Source organism: Podarcis melisellensis (genome assembly GCF_964234715.1).
Source record: "Podarcis melisellensis genome assembly, chromosome: 16".
NCBI lineage: Eukaryota > Metazoa > Chordata > Lepidosauria > Squamata > Lacertidae > Podarcis > Podarcis melisellensis.
In genome coordinates, this window is record NC_138533.1 from 26,799,516 (window position 1) to 26,816,806 (window position 17,291).

Sequence of the window (17,291 nt, forward strand, 5' to 3'; positions counted from 1 at the left end):
CTGTCTCCAGCTCGGCGCCTGCGCTGTACGGCGCTCTAGCACTCTGAGGGAAGAGGGGTAATTGCAGCCCCGGCGGTTGTTGTCGTCGCTGACGCCGACGCCGCTTGGAGAAGCGCGTCCTCTTCCCTCCTTACCGGGCCCGGCCTCCCCACCCCCCCAGTGAGAAAGAAGGAGGAATAAGCGGCGCTGTCCGGTAAGGACCGAGCGGGGTTCAGAGTTGGGGGGCGGCGAAGGGAAAGGGAACGGAAACGCCCCCCCTCACCCCCCAAGAACGACCTCCCTCCTCTGAGGCGGGGCGGAGGGTCGCCGCCGTTGTCTTGGCCGCCCAGGCCTGGCGCGGGGTCCGCCCTCCGCTCCCTCAGGGGTCTTGTTTGTGCTCTTCCCCACTCCCGTGTTCCGCTTTTGGTCTTTCCTCACACAATGTCTCCCCCCCCCCCCCAGTTACTCCTATTTACATGTCATTTCTCCATTCTTAGTAAGCCGCCTCGACCCTCTGTAGAAAGGCGGGGTATAATGACTATGATTATTATTGTTGTTGTTTGTTAAATGTCTTTCCCACTTTTCTGCCAAGGAGTTCACGGTAGTGTACAGTATGGGATTATCATCAGCTCCCATCCCCAGTCCCTGGCTACGGGTACGAACATTTTCCTCTTCTGCTCCTGCCCGAAACACCTACAGTGCTTTTTCCACATGCTTGCAGTAACGTTTGGAAAGCTGAGTAGGCTTTTATTATTTATTTGCTACATTTACACCCCACCTTCTCCCCCACCCCAGGATATCAAGGTGGTGTACATGGTTCAACCCCCCTCCCCCCATTTTAACCTCACAACAACCCTGTGAGGTCGGTTAGGTTGAGAGTGAGGTTGAGAGTCCAAGGTGAGCTTAGTGGTCAAGTGGGGATTTGAAGCCAGGTCTTCTAGATCTTAGTCTGACACTATAACCACTGCACCGCGTTGGATCTCTTCTTATCCTCATCATAATTTACTCCCCCTTCACCCTAAGGCCTCGGGTTGGTTTACAGCAATTTTAAAATGTATGAAAGATAGTTTAAAACAACTTTTAAAGATTACAGAACTAAGGTGACTTCTAAAAATATCTCTCTCAAGTCTTAAAGGCCAAGGTAAAGAGGTGTGTCTTCAGTACCTATATAGAGCACTTGATATTGTTGTCAACAGAGCAGCTGCCTTCAGCCTCCTGGTGCTTTTTTCCATCTGTTGTAGGGCTGCCAGCAGCAACCTGCATGGTCAGTGGTGATGGGAATTGGAAGCCCCAGGTTGGGGGGGGGGGAGGCAGAGTTAAGACCATATATAGCACAGGGGTTCCCTAGCTGTGATCTTTCAGCTATGTCTGGTTCTGTGGCAGATGGCTAGATACTGCACAGGACATCCATTACATTAAATAGTCATATTGATTGTATATATTGTAGGTTTCTTTGTATTACAGTGTGAACTATGGAATTCAATTTGTGATACAATAAATAAGAAATGAAAGAAGCAATTAAAATACACTATAAAATCTATTTTATTTTTGAAATTTATGAGCTGCTTTTACAGATTTGTGTGGAAAAGTTGAGTATAAATTATTTAAATACAAGTGATACTCCAAACCGTAAGAGGTTTCAGATATTGGATCCAGTTTGAGCAAGCACTAGAACTAAGATGATCAGATAAATAATATTTAACCACCACCTGCTCCTCTTTTACTGCTATGCTGTTTGTGGCAGTTTATTATGGTTTTAGAAAGATTATCATAGTATTGAGTTCCATTTGACTGAGAAGGTACTTAGGAAATAGTAACTATAATTAATGAATAATATACATTTTGGTACTACTTCTCGCTGTTCACTTCAAAGTGTTTTGTTTGTTTGTTTTGTTATAAATTTAAGCCTGTTATGCCACCTTTTATATGGTGTCACAAGGAGACGTACACACTAATACAAGAACTGTAAACAAATTAAAATATTGATTGACGTCTACAACAATAAAAGTCATAATGCAGCAGTGATCCCAGTAATATGAACTCATAACCCTGATTTTCATAACCCTGATTGACAAATATTCCTGCATTGCAAAGGTGGAGATGAGGCTAAGAATGCCTTTCTTAAGGTTACTCAGTGAGTTCATGTCTGAGTTTATATTATGAACAACATCTCTTAGGCAAAACAAAAGGTCTCTCTGGTTCAGCATTGCACTTCAGACACTGCACACAAGGCTTCCCAAGCACCTGTAATCAGCTGGTTGTTGGCACTTGGAAAGTGCTACACAGGGTGTTTTACAGGCACTGCCATTCAGCTACAAACCTTCTTTGTCCAAGCCCCTCCTTTGCCTTCCCCACACTTGACATCACCATGAGGTGTATGGCAGGTGGGCATGGCTTGCAAGAAACAGCTTTATGGGCCAAATGAGGAGGTTTGATTGTCCTAATTAGGGCTGTGGCCTGGAGGTTCTGCCCCCTTGGTTTAATGTTGCATCTGAACCAGGTTATAGATTCAGTAAAAACCAAATTGGGTAGTTCTACATAGTCATATTTCCATCCAGATAAAGTCCCACTGTTGAATGGGTACATTACTGTTTGCCATGAAATACAACCTCCCCTATTTGTTTGCCATTGGTGGTCTAAAATAAAAATTTGAAAGCAACTTTTATTAAAGATCCATGCTTAATAATCTTACACCGGTTGGCAGGCAAGTGGCTGTATATAAGTGAGCACAGTGCCACAAAACCAGTGCTAGGTGTTGGGAACCCGTCTTAATACCAGCTCGCATCACAGCATTCAAATTCTTTCCCCATCCCCTAATTGAGCAGTGGCTGCAGTTTTTTCTTCTCATGATAGAATAGATAGAGACTGGCTAATGAAAATGGCTTCCCTAAGTGCACCACACACATAAAGTGTTTGCAAATTAAATAAACATTTCAGCTGTTGCTAACAGTTGGTCTCTATTTTTTGCATTTTAAAAATTGACTGTTTTATGCCTGTCTTGTATACTCTTTCCCCTAACACTTTAGTTAAGATGGAATCCCTTAGGTGATTTCATTGGAGGATTACTGAAAGTTTGTGAGGAATACTCTGCTGAATGTTACACTTGTAACAATTACACTTGGTCAACAAAGAGGCTAAACAGAAGGTTAACTAAATGTCCACAAACTCCTTCTGAGTAACGTTTTTCTTCTTTTCTGTACTTCAGTTCAGATAAGATTTAAAATAAATAAATAAAAGGGAAATATATTTCTTCTGCACTTTGCAGAAAGCAGCTTGTGTGGATATTATAGATTCAAGTAGGGTGCTTTGGCTATGGGTTCTGAAACATGTGGTGTCCCTGGATAGCAGCTTAGAGGCATATGACTCAGTGCTCTTCCAATATAAGGTAATTTTTTTGCATGGCTGGGATGCAGATTGCAATGCAGCATCCATAAAATGTCTTTCATTGGTGAACTGATCAAGTATCAGGTTAATGGTAAAGCCATTGTTAACCTGATGAGATTTAAGTGTCCCATTTTGTAAATTGTAATGATGAAGATGTAATTGATGTATTTCAGGTATTAAAAAGGTAAAAGGTAAAGGACCCCTGACAGTTAAGTCTGACTCTGGGGTTGTGGTGCTCTCCTCGCTCTATAGGCCGAGGGTGCTGGTGTTTGTCCGCAGACAGTTTTTCCGGGTCATGTGGCCAGCATGACTAAGCCACTTCTGGCGAAACCAGAGCAGCGCATGGAAACGCCGTTTACCTTCCTGCCGGAGCGGTACCTATTTATCTACAGTGGTACCCCTGGATGCAAACGGGATCTGTTCCGGAGCCCCGTTCGCATCCTGAAGCGAATGCAACCCGCGTCCACGTGTCTGCACGTGCACGGGTCACGAGTCGCCGCTTCCGTGCATGTGCGCGACATCATTTTGAGCGTCTGTGCATGTGCGAGTGGTGAAACCCAGAAGTAACGCGCTCTGTTACTTCCGGGTCACCGCAGACCTCAACCCGGAAATATTAATCCCGAAGCATATTTAACCCGAGGTATGACTGTACTTGCACTTTGGCATGCTTTCGAACTGCTAGGTTGGCAGGAGCTGGGACTGAGCAACGGGAGCTCACCCCGTCGCGGGGATTCGAACCACCAACCAAGGTTTAATAGTTGCTGAGGAATAACTGTTCCAAGTCAACTGTGACTATGTGGGCACATTGTAGAGCTTTTTGAGCATCTATTGCACTTCTGTTGACCTGAAGATATGGACATGGAGAGAGCCAGATAGGTAGATAGGTTGTGTTGCTTTTGACAATCATATTTGTAACTGATGGAATGCAATCCATGTGTTGGGCCTGATGCATTCATGTTTGAAGACAATATTAACACAGAGAATCTTAATATTCTACCAGTGCAATGTGAATTATTATCCTTTGTGGAATTACGGAAATGATGTGGAATGATGGTCAAGTAGTACAGAGTACAAAGTTCATGCATTTGAGAACATGTATGCATTTTGCTTACTGATTCTGAGCTTGTTTCCTCAGATGATGAAGAAAATACGTACTTTGGTGCTTGGGAAGCATAATTAAAAACAAACACCCTGACCTGATTTATTTGTAACTGCAGAATCATGTTTTGTTTCTTTACGTAAAGGAAATTAAAAAACTAAGAGTAATTGGTGCTTGAGTGAGGATAAAAGGAAATGTGCTTCCAGAATTAGTTAGTTACATTTATTACCTACTGCAAAACATTTATCATTCTCCTCTTCTGGCATCATTAGTTCTGCTCTGTGCCATATTATTACATAAGAAACTAGTAATAAATAATTAAAATCTATCCTTTACTTATGCACTCATTTACATGTCCCAGATACATTGATTCCATTATTTCCCTGTGAAAATCATGTTAATCACTTTAAGAGTAGCACTTAATTATCAAAATCATTAGACGTCTATATATCTTTGTCTAGGACAAGGATTCTGAAGCTTTGTAACAGTAGGCTTCTCAACTATAATATGTGAGCTTTCTGAAATGTGACTAAAGCCATAGTGACATGGATTGAACAAGGCCCGTGATATGTCTTGTATCTAAGTGATTGACCTCAGAATGGAAAGAGAAAAACTTGAAAAATAGCAGTCACACCACAGACCCACATGGGCATTTAGGCTCATCTTTTTCTTTTTTACTTCTTAAAAATAAGTTTGTCTCACATTACTAAGGGCTAGAACAACCTTCAGAAATTTTCAAGTGGATTATGCATGTGACTTCCAAGAAAGCCCAGTAGCTAAGAGTTTTGCATTTAATAATTAAATGTTAAAAAAGAGAAATGTGAAAGGAATACACATCTGCTTAACTAAAACACTGGTAATTTCATCTTTCTTTGTAAGGTCTTAAATTCTTCCTTATAAAAGTCTGTCTTGAAGTTGCCTAGTTCAACACAATTCCCTACAAGACCCTCTGAGATCCTATAAACTAATGTTGGTATGGTGTACTGGAATGCACCCGGAGGTATAGGTACACTTTCCCTTGGACATGCTCAGTAATACAAAACCAAAGAGCATTCTTGGGCATGTGAACTAGATGTTTATTTCTTTTGATTCTGGTCATTTTCCTCCTTTGACCTAAAAGCATCATGCAAACATTGTGCGAATATGAGTATTGTATTCGATTATTCATTATGATCATAAGCTCCCCGTGATTTCATTGATAAAACGCTTGATGTTGTAAAGCTGAATTGCATCTATGTATATTAGAATCTCAATATTTATGTTACAACTTTAAGGTCAAGGATACAGTTATTTGCATTTTCTAGTTGAAGAGTATTCAACTCTTAGGCTCCAATCCTATACACTATTACCTGGGAGTATACTCTGCTGAGCTCAGTAAGTCTTGTTTCTGAGTAGACATGAATCAGATTGCACTATTAGCCACTGGAAAGCTATCTTACACAATGTTTTAGGCCTAGGAATTAGCATTCTTAAGATATCTTGGCTTGTATTTAAATACTAATGAAAAGCAGACATTGCTTAACCCAAACATTATTTAAAAGATGTGCTATATCTACTTGCAGATATTCAGTGACTATCCTACTAAAATTGTAATGCGTGATAGAATTAACATAAAGATAGTCTTTCACCTTTTAAAAGGTGCTACTTTTAAACTCGGGACGCGGGTGGCACTGTGGTCTAAACCACAGAGCCTAGGGCTTGCCAATCAGAAGGTTGGCAGTTCGAATCCCCGCGACGGGGTGAGCTCCCGCTGTTCGGTCCCAGCTCCTGCCCACCTAGCAGTTCGAAAGCACATCAAGTGCAAGTAGATAAATAGGTACCACTCTGGCGGGAAGGTAAACGGCATTTCCGTGTGCTGCTCTGGTTCGCCAGAAGCAGCTTAATCATGCTGGCCACATGACCTGGAAGCTGTCTGCAGACAAACGCTGGCTCCCTCGGCCTATAGAGCGAGATGAGCTCGCAACCCCAGAGTCGTCCGTGACTGGACTTAATGGTCAGGGGTACCTTTACCTTTTCTTTTAAACTCAGATATTGAAATCCTACATAGGAAGCTTATCCTACTTTACTTTTGTAGAAGGAACTATTCTTTTTTTAGATACTTATATATATGTTTTTTTTATTGTTTATTTCATAAAATTTATGCACTGCTTGATTGTTTTAAAAAACCTTCAAAACAGTTTACAAAATTGATAAAACAATAAGATTATCAATAAGAAAAATTAACACAATAATTTGAAACTTTTGAAAAGCTATGATAACAAAAGACTAAAATTAAATTAAAACTCGCATCAACTTTCTAAACATCTGGGTAGGCTTGTCTAAACAAAAATGTTTTTAGTTAATCATGTTTAATTCAATGACATTTAATTCCAAGTACACATGCATATTTTTAGGTTGCTACCTGGTCATGAAATATTTGTATCCTATTACACCATTTGCTTTAAATAACTTGGGAAGACTTTAGATTTCAGACAACGAGATACAGTAATTTCAAGTTACGCACAAAGAGGCGGAAGTGATATTTGATATTTAATTTGGAGTTGCATTTGCTAAGAAGTCATTGCTGTGGAGTTGGAAGGTGCAAGTTTCTCTCTCCAAATGTTGTAGAAATACTTCTGTTATGTGCCTTGGCTTTGTGGCTGCCATTTTTGGCATATAAAAAGTAACCATTTCATTGAAAGTTACTGTTTTTAATGTTTTTTCAGATACTTTCCAAGTAAGAAAGGGCCGGGGTGCGGGGGAGCTTCAGACTACTGGTTATCATTCCTTAACACTAATAAGACTGTTGGTATTTCTGACCGTTGCTTTCCATCTCTGTTTGTTTGTTTTAAGAGATTTCTAGACTGCCTTTTAGGGCTATGCTGTCCGAAGGTGACTTCCAATATAAAAAAACACACAATGGATATATGGAGAAGATTGAGTGTTCCCATAGTGGAACTTTCCAGGCTCCTTCCCCCACATGATACCCGCTTCTGCCCCCCCCCCCATGTTCCTAACTGTTGAAGGATCCTCTGAAACTGTAGAATGGAGCAGGGAGGGGTTCAGAAACCAGGGGAATTTGGTGCTGCAGAAGCAGGAGTAATTTCTCTGCCTGCACAAAACTGGTAATGCCCAAGCAGGAGTGATTTTTCTGCTTGCACAAGACATCTTTGGATACACACACACACACACACACACACACACACACTCCATAAGTGAGTAGACCATGACAGCAATAACTTGATTAGTAATCGCCCAACATAGGAACCATACAAACAGCTAAAACTATTATATGTCCCTTCATACTGGTTCAGTTAAACAGAATTCACTGTAGTGACAACCACGAGCTTAGATGTCTTTAAAAGGAGATTTGCAGATTGAGAAAGCTGTTGAGTTTTAGTGTTGTCTCTGTACAAAGAACAGTTGACAGGCCCCAGTGGGTTTTATTATCTAAAACATAGACAGTAGACGTTGTAAAGGCAGCCAGTGAAATCTGGGCAAACATGGGCATGGCCTGTGGGAAGTGCTGGACTTTCTACATGTCCTCTGGCAGCACAGCTGAGGAGCAGGGAGAGGAAGGCAAGCAGCACAGAGCAGCTGTGGGGGCAAACTGCAGGGGAGTACATACCCAATCCAGGTGAGAAGCTGCCAGGTTGGAGGCTACAAGCAAGAAAGTGTTAGGCTTAGGTAAACAAGCTTGGGTAGCCAAACCTCCATCCCAGGGAGGGTGGTTGGGTGACCCCAGGATCTAGTAGTTACTCTAGTCAAGAGAGAGGAACATGTGACCAGCCAGCATTTCCCCTAGCTGCAACAGCCCTGTCACTGGACCAAACCCTGCTGTTTGGAGACCTAGTAACCTTAAGGGGGGGGTCGTCACTTTGCTCCATCCCTGTGGCACTTGGGGGAAGAGACAGACCTTCAAAGAAAAGCATGAGCAAGAAAGAGCCAGCGGAGAAAGAGCTCAACCTTTAATCCACGAGGAGGACAATAAACTCTAAGCCTTTGGCTAGACAGACCTGGAAGCAGGAGATTCTTTACCTAGAGAGGCCTCCAGCATTGTAAACTTAACTACTAAGGGCTTCTTCTTGGGGGAGAAATGAAGGTGAGGAGGTTGGCATGCTTTTGCCTGGGAAAATTCCATAATTGTTTCTCTCCTGTGTAAGTGGAAAACTGAAGTTGTCCGCAGCATCCTTCCATTGTGAGACACTGGTGACAATGACCATGCTACCTGGAATTGAAAGGGGCAGAAATTCTGACAGCCCCTTTTGGGCTGGTTGGTTTAAGGCCATGTTCATTGTTTCCATGCCAGGTAATTCTAGATTATCTTTGCATGACTTCATTGAATGTGATCCTTCTTTTGGATAAAAATATTAGTGCATGTAAGATTCCTATAAATAGTATAGAAGAAAGACATAACAGCTGAAGTCCCTATAATATTTTGCTGTTTTGTCCATATGTACTCACCCATTGTGTTATTGATGGGCAATATTCAAGTAATTTAAATTCCTTTTGCTTTATTATATTTTATTCATGAACTTTTTTCAAGATTTCCATCAAGCATTAAATATATCTTATGCATCAAATTATGTTATGACTGCTTAATTGAAGAACTGCCTACCATTTAAGTACCATTTTTTATTATTTATTATTTTATTATTAATCCTTGGTTTTCATTCTATTCTCACTACTGTAAATGAAATATCTTCAGACTTGTCCTTACCATACTTTATTCCCAATGAATAATCTACTGTTTCTAGTTGAAAAAGTACAAAATAGTTGCTCATTTTGAGCTAATTGCACCCTTCTGGTTATTACAAGTGTTATTGGGAAACTATGCAAAGATAGTTGTGCTGACGACCTTAGTTCATAAACTGTTGATGAAGCAAAAGTTTCATCTTGACAGTGGGCATTGGCAAGGTCCTTCTCTTGTAATGTTGTGGCTGCTAAACCTCCTCCTTACTGGGGCTGGCAGGGGCTGATGGGAATTGTAGTCCAAAACATCTGGACGGCATCAAGTTGGCAAAGGCAACTTTGAAAGAGTATGAAACATGCTGTTAGAGATTGTATTTGTCCTTAATGTTATTACAATTCTTTTCTGTTTCTAGATTCGTTTGTAAATGCATATCAAACAGGTAGCCAAGAATGAAGAAAGCTAGCCGGAGCGTTGGTTCAATGCCCAAGGTGCCTGGGATAAATAAAATACAAACAGTGGAAAAAGTCAAACCAGAAAACAGTTCCACAGTATCTGCAGTGACAAAACTTTCAAAAACTGGGACAGCATCATCATTATTGAAGGTATTTTCTCATTAGTTTTCTTTATTTAGACTTAAGTAATTGAGCTGCTAGGTATTGTAGAGCAAAACGGTAGGGCGGGGGGAGACTGGAGGCATGGGATCCAAATGTTTCAATGCCTGCTTATGTTCAAGACTGACCCAGCACAGTTCTAGAGCCAAGTCAAAATGCAGCTGCAGTACACTGAAATCTTTTTGACAATTCAAGGCTCAGATACAACTTTATATTACATTATAATTAACTTAACAAGCATAATCAGGATGTTGTTAAGTTCTGTACAAGTCTCTTCTTTGCATATCATACCATTCTCTGTTGTCCCGAGTTAAGGAATGTGAAGGTGTGGGACCAAAACTAGAACCTAGACTGTTTCCCAAGACTTGTGAACAGAAACAGACAGATCAGGATATTATTGCTGTCAGCTGATGATACTTGAATACCCATGTTATGCTCATGTTGTTATGTTAGTGTTGCCTCAATTTGAGTGAGAAGCAGAAATATGCCTACTGCTAGAATAAAAGAGTGAAAAGACTTTGTCCAGTTGTGTTAAATTTTAGGGTGGTGGCAGTATGTTTTCTTGCATATGTTGTCACACGAATAAGTAAGACTGCTTATCTGTTTCTCACTCCTTCGACTCTGACAGATACGAAAAAGGAGCATGTTGCACATAGGTGCAAAGCTAATGGCATCCCAGCCTTTGAATGCCCTCCTCAGAGCTAGCTGCCCGACACCTACTTTTAGCAGTTTCAGGCGCCAGGTGAAAAGTAGTTTGCTTTCTCAGGCCTTACTTTCTAACCTCCCTGATGCTTTTTGAATACTGCACAGCATTTCACTGTTTTAACATACATTTTGTTGTTTAGCTGTAACCATGTATGATAAGGCAGGTTATAAATATATTAAATATGTTGCCTACTGCAAAAGCACAGGGGTGAACATGAACTGATGTTGTATCATTAGTATCCCTCTGCTCAGGACCTGACTTGAATCTTTGCAATGTTGTTATAACACTTTCCATCTGCCTCACATAAGGATAATGATGCATAACTGAGAAAGTAATAACCCTTTTTTTTTTAGATCAGCCAGTTATGGTCATCAGAATATTTTCCTCTTAAGAGTCAGTTTAAATAGTTTCTTTCTAAGATCATAATTTGGTTTCAAGTTACATCAACAGATGATTCATCTTTGCTTTTTGTCATTATGATAGCTGAAGGCTGACAATCCAATTAGGTGTTCCCACTGTAGGAGGATTTCTACATTCAGATACTATAGCAAAATAGGGGGGGCAGAGAGAAGGGGACACCAGTATATGGTGTCCACTTCAAGCCATCATTTCTGATTTTGGTTTGCTGGATTTATCACAAATCCAGTTGTCATAATTGGAAGACTGAGAATTCAGGCATTATACCAACCATAGTTAAGGTGTGATGTTTGACTCTTTAAAAGAAGAATAATTATTCAGTAGGCAGAATACCTCCCACTGTCAAAGTAATCATTCCACATTTCCTCATTTGAGCTTGTGTTTTCTTGACAGATGGGAATCTGTTGCTCTTAAGGAAGTCCTAATTACCAGACTTTGCATCATCTCATAGAAAATTATGAACCAGTGGTGGAAAAATGATTTTAATAAGTCCCACCGCGGTGTGAAAAAACCTCTCTTTTGCTTACTGATTCTATTTACATTACATTTCAGCCAGTTCTGCCTTTCCTGTGTGTTGAAAAAGCCTTGTGATGTTTCTTACGCTTAGTAGAATAGTAGTGTTTGCTCTTGACTGAAGGAACCTGTTCTGCTGGCTGTGGAGGTGGTAATCTAGACTAGACTAGAGGCAGTCTGTGGGCAAGGTAGGGAAAAATACTGTGTTTATGTACGGCAGAAGGAAAATGCTGCAAACCCCAAACAAGAGAGGCCTTAGTGTCCCAACCTGTCTGATTTCCAAGCTGTTGTCTTCTACCATACCCTTCAAGTATTTAGATCAGAAAAATATTCCTGTACACTAGTTTGCTTATGGGGAGGAGTACATCTCAGGAGCGAGGGAGAGACTGTAGTACAAAGCACTGGGAGAAAGATTCTCCAGTCCATTCAGTAGTTTCTGTATTTAGCAACCCGAAGCATGACTAATGTTGTTGAATTTTTTTCAGTGTAGATTTTTCCAGGCTGAATCATGCTAGAGTTTTTACAACTTGACCTATTTGGCTCAGTAATGCACAGTTGTTACCTACATAGCATGTCTATAATTAATCTACTTAACATACCTTTTTACTAGGTGTGGTAGAAATGCAAACTGACAGGAAGTTTCAACCTGTATGGTCTTGCTGGCACAAGCTCTTGGTTATGCCAGATAAACCACAATAAGAAATTATCAAAGGATGTGCAATTTGCTCTATTGTATCTTTGTGAACCATTAATTTCTTGAGTACTTAAACATCATGAGGCCTTTCTGAATAGATTAGATGTGAGTGTTCTCAGCTGCTGGTAATGCAAAACCAAAGATTTTCTTAAACCTCTTCTTGCTGTTAAAGGGTTGCAATAATAAAGATCGCAGTGCCTGAAGAAACATAATTACACATGTAAGAATGAAAAATTGTGCTTATAGTGGATTTGATTTAAAAGTCTCTAATGAAAAACAGTGACAAAATGTCTTCTTCCAGTTTCAGAAACATGGCATTTAAAAATAAAACCTGACACAAACATTGCAAACCAACTGTGGCATTAAAATAAGCATGAACCACAACCAAAACATTGCAGAACAAAACCTCATATGTAATATTGACCAAATTAAATACTGAATTTGATACTTATTCCATGAATTCAGAATCTTTTTATGTATATGTAAAGTTTTAATTATATAAATGTTTAACAGTTTTTAATTATTTTTCCATGTTTTTAGCTGTTATTATTTTTATCTGTAAGTTTAATAGTAGTAGTAGTCGTAGTAGTAATATAATTGAAGGGTTGGGCTAAAGCAGATCTCAATGATTAGTTGGTTCCATGATGTTGGAGCTACTGCAGAGAAGGCCCTGCACCATGTCTCAACCAGCCACACCTCTTTTAATAACTGGACTCTGAAGAAGGCTTGGTGTCCAGTTGCCAGAGGTGGGTGGTCCATGAAGAATAGGCAATGCTTTGTCAAAATAGGCTGGATAAAATTGATTCCTTGATACAGCAGTTAGCGTGGGAATCCTGTAGTAATGCCACATCAAGGAGTAACCCCAGGCAGTGTACTTGGTCCTTCAGAGTTGGTAAGACACCTTTGGTTCACAGGCATTCCTACTTTTTTCAGACATTGGAAAGGAATTTGTTCCTGGTTTGTCTTACACGCAGTCATTCCAGGCTGCCCTAAGGCTCATGCTCGGATAACAGAAGCTGCTTTGGGAATCTGTTGTGCGTGGATACATTCAGCAGCAATTCCCATTCTCACAGTAGCTGGAGAAAGTGGTACCAGGGTGTCAAAAATTGATGCTGCTTTTCATGAATTGCTCATTTGCACTCAAGCTTTGCCATGCAATCATGGGGACAGGTGTTGCCAAGGATGAGTCAGAATTGTTGCTGAAAGGAGTAATCCATATTCTGCTTTCTTCAAAATGAAAGTTCTGGAGTATTTTTAACAATTAAATTTTATATTGTGTCTATGCAAAAAATAAAATTATTATCTTCCCTTTTAAATACATGGATTCATCATGTATTAAATGTGAATTAAGCCTTGGCTTTTTATTACCAGCTTCATATATGAAACTAGTCTGGTTTTTTTAACAGTGACTTAATTTTGAGTTGTTTCTGACCTTTGTACCTTCTGTCAAACCACCCTTGACATTTTATCCAGACAAAGAGCAATGATGATCTTTTAGCTGGGATGGCTGGAGGGGTTACTATGAGCAACGGTGTCAAGGGAAAAAAGAGCACTTGCACTTCGACAGCGCCTTCCACTGCAGGGACCACCATGAACAGCCTGGAGAATAAATCCAAGTCTGTTACAGGTAAAGAAGCATTTGGCCTTGAAGATGTTCTCTCTGCCCTTTAGACGACAACCCCGTTTGTCAAACCATGGTTTGTTTAACCATGAATTGTCTCACAGACAATCCCACAAACCATGGCTTGTTTCCCCAAAGTTGGTTTTGTTTCCAGTTGCTTGTGCCTTTATAGCTTGATGAGTACCTGGAGTAGGGTGGTCAAACAAACCATGGTTAAGGGAGGCCAAACCTTAGTTAAAACTAGCCAAGTTTGTAATCTATTAAGTGAAATTAAATTACCTTAGAAGTACATTTTTGGATCCCTGTTTCACTGCCTCTGTTATGGAATGTATATACATGTCTGTTACTAATTGATTTCCAAGTATGTAGATGAGACTTCATTGTCGTGTGATCCTGGATACCTCTTGACTTGTATAAAAGCACATCCTTTCCAGCTTATTATTTTTTCTAACCTTTTAAAACAATACAGGTACAACGTCTACAGCAAAGCGTAGCACTTCGGCTGGGAATAAGGAATCCAACTCTTCTCGAGAAAGAATTCGTGACCGTTCGCGGCTGACCCAAAGCAAAAAATTGCCACTAGCTGGGCAGACAAGCAATGATACAGTCCTTGCAAAACGCTCCCGTAGCCGTGCTAACCCGGACTCTGATATTCGCATGAGCAAGTCTAAATCAGACAATCAGATCAGTGACAAATCTGTTCTGGAAGCAAAAGTAAAAGATCTTTTGACTTTGGCCAAAACAAAAGATGTAGAGATCTTACACCTGAGGAATGAGCTCAGAGAAATGCGTGCTCAGCTTGGTCTAAATGAAGATCAGTTTGAGGGAGTTGAGAAATCTGAGGAAAAAGAAACCATCGTTGTCCACCAGCCAACTGACGTTGAGTCCACATTATTGCAGTTGCAAGAACAGAACACTGCCATCCGGGAGGAGCTCAACCAGTTGAAAAATGAGAATCGGATGTTGAAGGACAGGCTAAACGCATTGGGGTTTTCTCTGGAACAAAGACTGGACAACTCTGAAAAGCTGTTTGGCTACCAGTCTTTGAGCCCAGAAATGACAGCTGGAAGCCATAGTGATGGTGGGGGTACCCTCACTTCCTCAGTAGAAGGTTCTGCTCCTGGTTCAATGGAAGATCTTCTGAGTCATGACGAGAACACCTTGATGGACAATCAGCACAGTAACTCCATGGATAACTTGGACAGTGAGTGCAGTGAAGTTTATCAGCCTCTCACTTCAAGTGATGATGCCTTGGACGCTCCATCTTCTTCAGAGTCTGAGGGTGTTCCAAGCATAGAAAGGTCAAGGAAAGGGAGCAGTGGCAATGCCAGTGAAGTATCTGTGGCTTGCTTGACAGAGCGGATACACCAGATGGAAGAGAACCATCATAGCACAGCTGAGGAACTTCAAGCCACTCTACAGGAACTTGCAGACTTGCAGCAGATTACACAAGAGTTGAACAGTGAGAACGAAAGGCTTGGTGAAGAAAAGGTTATTCTTATGGAGTCTTTGTGCCAGCAGAGTGATAAGTTGGAACATTTTAGCCGGCAGATTGAGTACTTTCGCTCCCTTTTAGACGAGCATCATATATCTTACGTTATTGATGAAGACATGAAAAGCGGGCGCTACATGGAGTTGGAGCAACGCTACATGGACCTTGCAGAGAATGCACGTTTTGAAAGAGAACAACTCCTTGGCGTCCAGCAGCATCTGAGCAACACTTTGAAGATGGCAGAACAAGATAACAAGGAAGCTCAGGAGATGATCGGGGCGCTAAAGGAACGGAATCACCATATGGAACGAATTATTGAGTCGGAACAGAAAAGCAAGACCGCTCTAGCAGCCACTTTGGATGAGTACAAAGCCACAGTCGCCAGTGACCAGATCGAGATGAACCGGCTAAAAGCCCAGCTAGAGCATGAGAAGCAGAAAGTTGCTGAGCTGTATTCCATACACAATTCTGGTGACAAATCGGACATACAAGACTTGCTAGAAAGTGTCAGGCTTGACAAGGAGAAAGCAGAGACGTTAGCCAGCAGCCTGCAAGAGGAGCTCGCTCATACGCGTAACGATGCCAACCGCCTGCAAGACGCCATTGCAAAGGTAATGTTTAAAAAATGTAATTAAAGAAGAGAACATTCCAAATCTCCTTGTGTTCTCTGCAGCCTTTGGGGGAGTATGTGAAGGCATGTGGGAGGGCGGGGTTGGGGGGGCAATTCAAGCAGCTGATTTAGACATTAGCCAGATCATGTTGACTGCATGGTTACTTTCATGAGTCTTTTAGTTTTATTCCTGTTAATGAACTTAAATCCTGTGCTTAGAATTGAATTCTAACATGACTCCTGGGCTGTGTTTTCTGTCGCATGAAACCATTGCATGCTGGATGTTTAGTTTGCCCTTATATCTGCAGTGAGGGTGGGGTTGATTGTTACTATGAGCAGACTGGTTGATAAACAGCATTGAGGATAGTTTTATGCTGATTTGTCACTTCATAATTCACAAGACAGTCGACTGTTCACAGATTAAGCTACAGCTCAAGTTTTACAGCTGTGAGGTTTGCCTAAGCTAGTATGAAGCCTTAACTCCATGCACTAAAGCATCCTTACTGATTAACATTGTAATAGATTACTTGGCACTGCCAAATGTCAGAGTTGGTTTATTTAAACCTTTCCTGATTGTGTTTCTTTGCTACTTGTCCATCTTGTGGTATCATAGGGACTTTAGCAAAGCCTTGCAGCTGCATTGAACCAAAGGAGGCTGTTCTAGTTAAGCATCCTGTTTCCCACAGCCAACCAGATGCCTCCTCTGGGAAGCCTAATAGCAGAGCATGAGGGCAATAGCTCTCTTCCAGAGTTGTTCTCCAGCAACTGGTGTCCAGAGGCATGTACTCTTGCTGATCCTGGAGGGTAGCATATCCATTATATTACTCTTTTTTCCCTTCCTTTTCATGTCAAAGAGACCTTGGAGGTGCATAGAAGTCAATAGATTGTCAAATCATACACAGCCAGGGTACCACAAGGCAGAAGGCACTATTGCAGGTCACTGCATAGTGTGCCCCAATCATAGATGCTATCTTGAATAGGGCTACCCAGCCAATCTTAATGCCTGGTTATCAAATATTGGGAGAGACATTCCTTCAAGTTCTTAGGTCTAAAACAGTGTAGGGCTTTAAATATCAGAACCTTAAATTGGACTCAGTCAAAATAAAGCAGCTGGTTCAGTTCTTTAAGATCAGCGTAATAGGTTTCTCAGAGGCCTGGCAGCTGTGTCCTGCACCACCTGCTGCTCTTGAACAATCTTCAAGGGCAGCCCCATATGCAGCATATTGCTGTAGTTTAGTCAAGAAGCTACCAGATCATGCTTCAAATTCCTTGACGACTTTTCCCAATTGTCTTCATATAGATGTTAAAGAACTGGAAGGTGAGGTGGAACACTGCAGGTCTCCACAACACAAGTGCCAAGGGGGGCCATGCTGTTCTCTGGTAGCGGTCCTGCAGATAGAAGCAGAGCCACCATAACACAGTGCTCCAGAAGAGTAGCATGGTCGTTGGGAGTAAAAGCTGCTGAGAGGTCCAGAAGAACTAAGTCACATTCC

The 17,291-nt window shown here is 41.2% G+C and overlaps 1 protein-coding gene across 1 annotated transcript in view; it reads left to right on the plus strand.

The window, feature by feature from the left end:
* The first annotated feature begins 50 nt into the window (after nucleotides 1-50).
* The window catches only part of SPECC1L (sperm antigen with calponin homology and coiled-coil domains 1 like), a 51,344-nt gene continuing 34,103 nt past the window's right edge, over nucleotides 51-17,291 (plus strand). The window contains exons 1-4 of the mRNA XM_081893262.1: nucleotides 51-193; nucleotides 9,547-9,736; nucleotides 13,549-13,702; nucleotides 14,166-15,799. Of these exons, the coding sequence (XP_081749388.1) occupies nucleotides 9,584-9,736; nucleotides 13,549-13,702; nucleotides 14,166-15,799 (1,941 nt within the window). The 5' untranslated portion in view covers nucleotides 51-193; nucleotides 9,547-9,583. The remainder of the gene's footprint in view (nucleotides 194-9,546; nucleotides 9,737-13,548; nucleotides 13,703-14,165; nucleotides 15,800-17,291) is intronic.